Below are 8,396 nucleotides of genomic sequence, written 5' to 3'. Positions count from 1 at the left end.
AAAAAAAAACCAAAAAACCAGACGCGGCCATTTAGCTTCAGCGTAACGGCGTGTGTCATCCAACTTGGCAGCTACCTAACGCTGAACGGTCCTTGCGCCCAATTCTCTGCCAACGTTTCCCTGGCGCTTCGCTAAGTTTGAACCCAGTCGCTCGCCGTATAGTCTCTAATCCCCGCCCCCGAAACGGACGTCCAGCTCAGAACGAACTCTGGGCGAGGACGAGCGTGCGTGGAAAGGGCGCCCCGTACCCGCCCCACGACCCGGCGTCCGCCGCGGGCGCGCGCTCGCACGCCGGAAGGGGCGGAGCCAGGCGGGGCTTTATAAATGGCTCGCCGGCGGAGCCCCGACCTCTACCGGCAGCATTCGGCGGCGGGATGGTATGTGTTATCATGGCGCTCCCCTCTTTGTTGGCGCGGCGGCACGACTCCATCCGCGGCGCATCGCCGCCATCCCAACTCGGCGGGCGCCGGGGGCCTGCTCGACGAGCATGGGAGACTCGGCGACATCCCCAACCAGGCCTATTTCTGGAAAGACCCGAGGCCTGTGCTTGACCTGGGGCCCGCCAGGCGGCTGGCGAAAGCCCTTGGGCCTGGCTCCGGTTTGGAGGCCCCGAGCCCGAAAATTCTCAAGAGCCAGATAATTTGCCGGATCTCGCCCTTCCCGATTTAGTGTTAATCCGGTTTAGAGTCTGAGCACGTAGGCCAGGAGGCACTTGAGTGGGATCGCCAGGCACTAGTCGTGCTAACCTGGGAGGTGCAGAGCGCGCGGGAGGGGAGCCTGGGGTAGGGGTGCCGAGGCCTCGGGCTGAAATGGGTGGGACGGTTCGTACAACCGTAAGGCCTCTGGAGTTCCGAGGAACCACAGATGATGAACTTATTGACGGGCGGACAGAGACTCTGTGCTGATTGTCATGTTCTGATTTGGCTCTGTCGGGTTCTGGTGGCCTCTACGTGTTCTCAGTCCGGCCTGGGGAACCTGTAGTGCCAGCTGCTTGTCCCAGAAGTCCCTTTGTGATCAGACTGTTGCTGACTCGACTATAAAGCCACCTGTGAAGTGATTTTAATGACCCCCCCCCCCCACCTTGTGTGTCTTTGTCCTGTTAAGAGAAGAAAGTATGTTTGCTTGGGTTACAAAATGAGGTTTTGAGGCAAAGATAGAACTCGTTTAGGATGTGTGGCCCTCTAAGCAAGTGAACCCAGCCCCGCACATTAGCATGTCTATTCATGGGGTCGCTGGTGTGGACTCAGCGTTCAACTGAGGCACGCTGGGCGTCGGAAGTGAGCTACTTAGATGAGCCTGAGTGCTGACATGGATTGTTTCCTCCTAGTCTCACAGGAAGTTCTCCGCTCCCAGGCACGGGTCCCTGGGCTTCTTGCCTCGGAAACGCAGCAGCCGACACCGTGGAAAGGTGAAGAGCTTCCCCAAGGATGACTCTTCAAAGCCCGTCCACCTCACCGCCTTCTTGGGCTACAAGGCCGGCATGACTCACATCGTGCGGGAGGTCGACAGGCCAGGATCCAGTAAGTACAGGCTGCATCCTCGGAGCTGGTGGGGGGGGGGGTGGTTAGGAGCCAAGGATGGGGACGGACTAGAGTTGGGGCAGACCCTCTCTTGGTGGGATCGGTGTCTCGGCTGTAGATGGCTGGCATTGCTGTAGGTGGAGGGATGTGTTGAAGTCCGGGAACTTTAACGTGAGTAAGTTTTAAAAGACCCACAGCATAGGAGTATGCCAATTTGGGAGATAGTCCCTGTGAGCCTTAACTCTAAAAGCCTGAATACTGCCCGTGTCCCTGGTTGTGAAGTGCAAAGTAGTAAAATCGCACTGCCTTAGAGTCCTGATACTTTTTTGAGTTAGAAACACAAAACACATGCAGGAAGTTAGCCCCTGGGAGTGCAGGTTGCCGATAAGGACCCCGCTTCTGCAAACTTCCTGGTTACCTCAAGCACGTTGCCTTCTTTAATTGAAGTGGGCACTTGCAGACGCAGCGTCATAATCCCTCGGCGTCTCTGGCTGTCCCCCTCCCGTCTGACCGCCCTCTCTTCCACAGAGGTGAACAAGAAGGAGGTCGTGGAGGCTGTGACCATTGTGGAGACCCCGCCCATGGTGGTTGTGGGCGTCGTGGGCTACGTGGAAACCCCTCGGGGCCTTCGTACCTTTAAGACCATCTTCGCTGAGCACATCAGTGATGAGTGCAAAAGGCGCTTCTATAAGAACTGGTAAGGGACAGGGACGAGGAGGCTATGCGCTCTGTCGGTCAGGGGCCCGGTGCGGGTTTTCTCTCTAGCAGGGGAGGAACTAGAACTGCTCTGGCGTCGGGTTTAGTTGGTGTCCTGAGCAGAACAGTTCCTGGGGACAGACCTGGAGCAGCACCTCTAGACCTGCCTGTTCAGCTTAGTGGGTGTTGACTGAGAACTCAGTAGTTCTCGGGTTCTTTTTGGTTGCTGGGAAGTATGGAGAGTAGGGCTAGAGACTGAGATAGTGCCTAACTCCCCCAGTCCTCCGTCTGGGAGCGTGGTCGGGTTAATGGTTAAGTCGGAGCAAGAATTAGTGAGTATTCGAATGTTTGTGACTTGTATTAATTTTGTGGACCTCTGCTCAGCTCCGCTCGGCTCTGCCCGATGAGCTCCGTCCGGGCTCCGCTTGCCGGTGGAAAAGGCTCCTTAGAAGCCGGCAATGAGCCCCATCCCTATGTGGTGCCAGTGTGCCTTCCGCTCACCCCTTGGAGGAGTGATGAAGGCCTGCGCCCCGCCCCCTCCCCAACTCTGCTCTGCTCCTGAAGGCATAAGTCCAAGAAGAAGGCCTTCACCAAGTACTGCAAGAAGTGGCAGGATGATGATGGCAAGAAGCAGCTAGAGAAGGACTTCAGCAGCATGAAGAAGTACTGCCAGGTGATCCGCGTCATCGCCCACACTCAGGTGAGCGCTCGGCAGGACGCACAGGAGGGGGACTGCGCCAGTGCTTCCTGTCTAGGGAGACGGAGTCCTACTTGAACCGAGCCCCCTAGTTCTCTTCTGACTCGATTCCTCACCTCAAATGGACTGTGTAGGGATTTTGGAGGGATGGTAAGACTGGTTCCAGTTCCTTAAACTTGTCTGGATGGATGGGCCAGCGAGCAGCCTGGGGATTGCTTGAAGTGATGCAGCGACACGGTGCGCCACCTGCCCTGGATTCCCAAGGCCAGGCTAAGTCTATTAACCTGAGAAGGCAGCCCGGTTCCTCCAGGCCTGAGGGTTGGCTTTTCTGTCGCCAACAGAGGGCGCTGTGTCTCCAGGCTTTTTATTTGGGAAACCGTGCCCCATTTTAGGAAAAGTGGTGGAAGGGACTAGTGATTCTTTGACATTGTGAAACGCTTAACTGAAAATAGTAGGTTACTGGCTGTTTGCGCTTCAAATCTGACTTGCCGTGACCCTTTGGCTGTAGAATGACTACGTTCTCTGCAGTTTGCTTGAGTTATTATTCTGGGTATACACCCCTGACTGTTAAATTGTTTAGTTTCGGTATGGTTAAAATGACCATATTGGCTTAGATTTGTAGTGTGTGTCCGTTACCGAAGAAAGTTCCATAGGACAGCACTGGGCCACTCTTAATGAAACGCTTTAGGTTTGAATTCTTTTTTTCCCTAGCTCTGCAGCTTCTCTCTTGACTGAGGTGCTATTTCCACTCTCCCACAACGTGAGTGGCTTGTTGACGGTCAGTAGAGCCAAGATAGATGGCCAGGGTAAACGAGGGCAGTGCTGGAAGCAACCAGAAAGCATGATGATCAGGAACATAGGGCTAGTTGGTCCCAGGATCTGGTTAGGTCTGCTTGTGTTGGTGTGGCCCATGTGTATTAAGGATCAGTCCATCCTGATGGTGAACTCCAGCATCAGAATTGAAAAGGGGAATGGTACCCGGTAGGGATTTTAATACAGGAAGGAGCCTTTTCATTTTTGCCAGTAGAGAAACGTGCGGTTCAAGGTTGCCAAACTGTTCTGCCGCTGGAGGAGAGTTCAAGCTCAGGTGTCTGAGCCGTATCGATTCCCTCCTAGATGCGCCTGCTCCCTCTACGCCAGAAGAAGGCCCACCTCATGGAGATCCAGGTGAACGGAGGCACGGTGGCCGAGAAGCTGGACTGGGCCCGTGAGAGGCTGGAGCAGCAGGTGCCTGTGAATCAGGTGTTCGGGCAGGACGAGATGATCGATGTCATCGGCGTCACCAAGGGCAAAGGCTACAAAGGTGAGCTTTGCAGTGGCCCAAGTGGTGGTCAGATGCGGTTTCGGGTCCAGATCTTTGGCGATGAGGCTCTGGAAGGAGTGCTGGGCACATCTCATGAGTAAGATGGCAGAAACTTTCCTCCCTGCCTTGTCTCTGCTGAACCCTTACGTCTGGAGCTCACTGCAGAAGGCGGAGGGGACTCGGAAATTGGGTCAGCCTCCGACAGCGTAGAACTTGGTGAATGCTGTGAAGTGCGCGTGTTCCCATTCTAGTGCACGGCCGGTTCTCCAAGGCCTCTTGAGTTGAGAACAGGTTTACGTCTTGGCAGGTGATCCACTGGAGCGAATAAGAGGGGTTAGAGGGTCACGTGTATGTTAAGCCTTCCTGTCCCTCACTCACCTAGTGCATGTGGGTGTTGACTGTCCATACTCAAGTGTCAAGTGAACTCCAAATTGGGCACTCAGTGGGAAAGGGCCACTGGCAGGCGTTCTAGACACCCCGGTAACAAGCTTGTGTCTGTTCTAGGGGTCACCAGCCGCTGGCACACGAAGAAGCTACCCCGCAAAACCCACCGAGGGCTGCGCAAGGTGGCCTGTATTGGGGCCTGGCATCCTGCCCGAGTGGCCTTTTCTGTGGCTCGGGCTGGGCAGAAAGGCTACCATCACCGCACTGAGATCAACAAGAAGGTGAGGTGCCAAGGGGGTTCGTGTGGAGACTTTAAACCTGGAAGGGAGAGACGAGCCCAGTGTCGGGAGTGCAGTTTCCACTTCCTGTCAGCACTGCTCCGTTGTGCGGGAGCTTCCGGACTGCACTTGGACCGGAGTTGCTCACCTTGCGTGATGGGGCACGGTTTTGGCTCGTGGACGTCAGTGGTTTAGAAGGTGCCATCGAAGGTGGTTCTGGTGCAGCTGGCCCTTCGAGTGACCAAAGATGAGAGCCACATCTGGCCTTTCCTTTGCGGTTTTTGGGGGGCCACTGTCTCCCAACACGTGGCGGTATCTTTAGGCCCAGCCAGCCTTTCTTTCTGCTCCTAGCCTGGGGTGCCCCATCACTAGGACGGAGGTGATAGCTGCTTTCCTGGAGTCTGTCTCTCCTTTTAAGTTTCTACGGTCCATCCCTTATGTAGATCTACAAGATCGGCCAGGGCTACCTCATCAAGGATGGCAAGCTGATCAAGAACAATGCTTCCACTGATTATGATTTGTCTGACAAGAGCATCAACCCTCTGGTGAGTAATGAGAACTGTTTTCTCAAAGCCTCAGGTCCTGGCTCCGGCGGGGATTTCCTTCTCATTCTTTGTGAACCTGCGCCAGACCTCACCTGTGGGGTGGGACCCTGGTGCTCTTGTGTCCTGGCTGACTCACCGAGGCTGTGTTTTCAGTCTGTTAACTGGTCTCCTACAGACTGTATCCAGCCGTCTGTTCTTGTAAATGGCACGTCTTCAATGCCCTGGTTGGGGCTGGCTGGTGAGAAGTGGGATCTCAGACCCAGCTGTTCAGTGATGAGGCTCTGGAATGAGCGCTGGGCACAGCGCCCGAGTCCAACTGCGGAAACGTTCCTTGCTGCCTTCCTTCTGAGAACAGCCCTATGGTCGGCAGGTGGCAGGGGAGCACCTGAATCTGAAGGAGTCCTGTGTGTCGTCTGATAAGTCTCTAGCCTTACACTTGCTCTGTCCTGATGGCTTTGCTCTTTCCAGGGTGGCTTTGTCCACTATGGTGAAGTGACCAATGACTTTGTCATGCTGAAAGGCTGTGTGGTGGGAACCAAGAAGCGAGTGCTCACTCTTCGCAAGGTGAGGCTGGCGGCCCTTCCTGGTGGTCAGGGTGTAGGCGGGGCTCGGGCCTCCAGTGGAGGAGTCGATAGGGACACAGGGCCACACTTCCTTGAGGGGAGTTCAAAGAAATGGGGGACAGGGCTTGGTCTTCCCTTGAATATGAGCTTTGAAGTTCTGGGAGGAGGAATTTCAGTCTGGCCTGGCCCAGCTGTTTGCTTCTGTTTTCATGTGCTTCCTACATCGCTCTGGTGTCCAGGGGGAGATCCTTGGGTAAGACCAGCTAGAGTAGAGGTGGTGTGGGAGGGGGTTCCTCTTGGCTCTGGAGGGGCCGTGATTGAGACTGGCGATCCTCTGCCCTCGCAGATGAGGGGCCTGTGAACTGTAACTGACTTTTCCCTCTTGGCCCACAGTCCTTGCTGGTGCAGACCAAGCGGCGGGCCCTGGAGAAGATTGACCTTAAATTCATCGACACCACCTCCAAGTTTGGCCATGGCCGATTCCAGACCGTGGAGGAGAAGAAAGCATTCATGGTGAGCACCCGGACCCTGCTGCCCTCTGGCTGGGGCTGGGATGGTTCCCCGGGGATGTCTCCCGTCAGCCTGCCCAACTGCACTGGCTCCTGGGGGTCCTGAGCTTGTGACAGTGCAGGATCTCTGGTTCCATAGGTGGGGGGATTCGTGCCGAGCTTCTTTCCTCCCCCTCTAACCTGGCCCCCTGCGCCTCTCCACAGGGACCACTTAAGAAAGACCGAATTGCAAAGGAAGAAGGAGCTTAACGTCAGGAGCAGATTGTGCAGCTGGTGGGATCTCAATAAAACTAGTTTTCCAGTGACCCCCTGCCTCTGGTTTTGCTTCCCAGTCTGGCCGCTCCACTGTGGCCACGGGAGGGTTCTTGTGCTTGGAGAGTTGTTGCCCTTGGCTCCTTAGCAAAATGTCATGTTTTTTTGCCCTACCATTTTATCTGGCCCCGTGCCTGGAGCAGGTGGGGCCTGATGGGAGCTAGAAGCGGAGCCCGGGTCTGCCCCTGAATTGTTGAAACTGGCCTGGGGCGGCAGGCTTTGTGCAAATGTGTCCTGTCACCCGGTGAGGCTCCGCTGTAGAGGGTGATTGTGTTTGCACAGCTTGGGTGGTAACACCGCACGGGGAGGGAGGCAGTGAGGATGTCGTGTTCCCCCGTTGGCTTTGGAGTTCTGATGGGCATGGCAGGGCCAACCCTGGCTTTGAGTATAAGAATAAGTAATTTAGTTAACTAATCCACATGGGATACATGGGATTGGATTCCAGTTGGGGCTTGTTGAGGTTCTTTTCTAACCAGCCGGGTTTTGACACTGGGGGGGGGGTGCCCCGCACTGAAACTGGTAGAACGTGGGAATGTACCCTGAGGAAAGTTCTGGTTAGTTGCTCCCCCAGCTTTGCTTTACAAGGTTGAGGACATGGGCATGCAGAGGTGAGATTCTGCCCGGCTGGGAAGCCATTGGGACCCTTCATTGGCCTAGAATGGTTCGGCCTCTACCCTGTGTATCTGTCCTCCAGGCTTGGGATCCCCACAGTGGTGGGCAGTGGTGTGGCTGCTCTAATCTCTGATTTCCGACCCCCGTGACTTCAAGCCTGTGAGTTCTGGCACAGCTGGCAGTCCAGGGGCAGGTAAATTAGAGGGGGCCCAAGTTGTCCCTCTGGTTCTCAGTTAGCATGATGCCCACATGAGTGGATGAGGCCGAGAAGAGCTCTAAGCACAGGGCCCTCCCATCATGTCCTCTGCCTGGCAACTCTGGAACCCGTTGTGAACCCCAGGGGCATGGCCTCGAAACCGCTGGCTGATTGGAGAAGACAGCTGCCGCAGCACCGCCCGCCGTGGGTCCTCAGGATCCTGGTTCTGGAGCTGCACTTCTGGCCAGAACCGCCAGGGGGGGGAGTGGGCAGCACCCTGCTGGACCGGCCCCTTGAGGCCCTGCAGGAGGACCCCAGGGCTCGTCCCAAGACAGTGTGTCCTCTCCCTACCAGGGCTTCCTGACCAGGGTGCCCCAGTCCTGGGAGTCAAGCCCACAGCTGGAAGGGGTGAGGACCTGGTCCAAGGCCCCTAGTCCCCTCGGGCAGAGTCAATCTCCCAACCCAGTCAGGTTCTGGAGAGGATGGTGAGCTGGGCAGGACCACCCACCCCCTCTTTCCCTTGGCCTTGTAGCCTTCGGGCCTCTCTACCACCCTTAGGCCAGCCCTGGGGCCTGGCTGCCCACCCAGCCCAGGTAGGGAAGCTTTTGCTGGTCTGAGATGTCCTGGCTAGGCCTTGTTCCCCTGTCCCCAGGGCTCTGCCCACTCGGAATGGCCAGGATGACCGGATGTGGGTCTAGAGAACAAAGGCTCAGCATCTAAGGGCAGAAAAGTATCCTGTGTGCTCCTAGCCCAAGGACATGCGCACAAGCATCCAGCACCT

At 56.2% G+C, this 8,396-nt stretch overlaps 1 protein-coding gene and 4 non-coding genes across 6 annotated transcripts; all 5 read left to right on the top strand.

Moving 5' to 3' along the window:
• Nucleotides 1-260: 260 nt before the first annotated feature.
• RPL3 (ribosomal protein L3) lies at nt 261-6,800 on the top strand. 2 transcript variants are annotated; one of them, XM_047868060.1, is made up of 10 exons: nt 261-377; nt 1,328-1,520; nt 2,049-2,217; nt 2,781-2,916; nt 4,030-4,216; nt 4,721-4,881; nt 5,322-5,423; nt 5,892-5,987; nt 6,380-6,499; nt 6,700-6,800. In XM_047868060.1, the coding sequence occupies exons 1-10, from the start codon at nt 375-377 to the stop codon at nt 6,742-6,744; spliced, it is 1,212 nt and encodes a 403-aa protein (XP_047724016.1). In that variant the 5' UTR covers nt 261-374; the 3' UTR covers nt 6,745-6,800. The 2 variants fall into 2 exon arrangements, with proteins under 2 accessions (XP_047724016.1, XP_047724017.1); XM_047868061.1 differs by having other exon boundaries at nt 310-381.
• On the top strand, nt 860-923 carry LOC125171433 (small nucleolar RNA SNORD43). Its single transcript, XR_007154337.1, has one exon. It is a non-coding gene; the product is annotated as a small nucleolar RNA SNORD43 (small nucleolar RNA).
• LOC125171456 (small nucleolar RNA U82P) lies at nt 2,726-2,780 on the top strand. The gene has a single exon (XR_007154359.1). It is a non-coding gene; the product is annotated as a small nucleolar RNA U82P (small nucleolar RNA).
• On the top strand, nt 4,266-4,357 carry LOC125171452 (small nucleolar RNA U83B). Its single transcript, XR_007154355.1, has one exon. It is a non-coding gene; the product is annotated as a small nucleolar RNA U83B (small nucleolar RNA).
• Nucleotides 5,686-5,779, top strand: LOC125171450 (small nucleolar RNA U83B). Its single transcript, XR_007154354.1, has one exon. It is a non-coding gene; the product is annotated as a small nucleolar RNA U83B (small nucleolar RNA).
• Nucleotides 6,801-8,396: the final 1,596 nt, after the last annotated feature.

The sequence above is a fragment of the Prionailurus viverrinus genome, chromosome B4 (assembly GCF_022837055.1).
Source record: "Prionailurus viverrinus isolate Anna chromosome B4, UM_Priviv_1.0, whole genome shotgun sequence".
NCBI lineage: Eukaryota > Metazoa > Chordata > Mammalia > Carnivora > Felidae > Prionailurus > Prionailurus viverrinus.
This window is presented reverse-complemented; position numbering and strand designations above follow the sequence as displayed.

Bases quoted from the DNA above. Each gene is read 5' to 3' on its own strand.
- RPL3 (XM_047868061.1), top strand. From the start codon at position 325: ATGGCTCGCCGGCGGAGCCCCGACCTCTACCGGCAGCATTCGGCGGCG. The intron at 382-1,327 runs GTGTTATCATGG...GTTTCCTCCTAG, and splicing joins ATTCGGCGGCGGGATGGTAT to TCTCACAGGAAGTTCTCCGC. The intron at 2,218-2,780 runs GTAAGGGACAGG...CTGCTCCTGAAG, and splicing joins AGGCGCTTCTATAAGAACTG to GCATAAGTCCAAGAAGAAGG.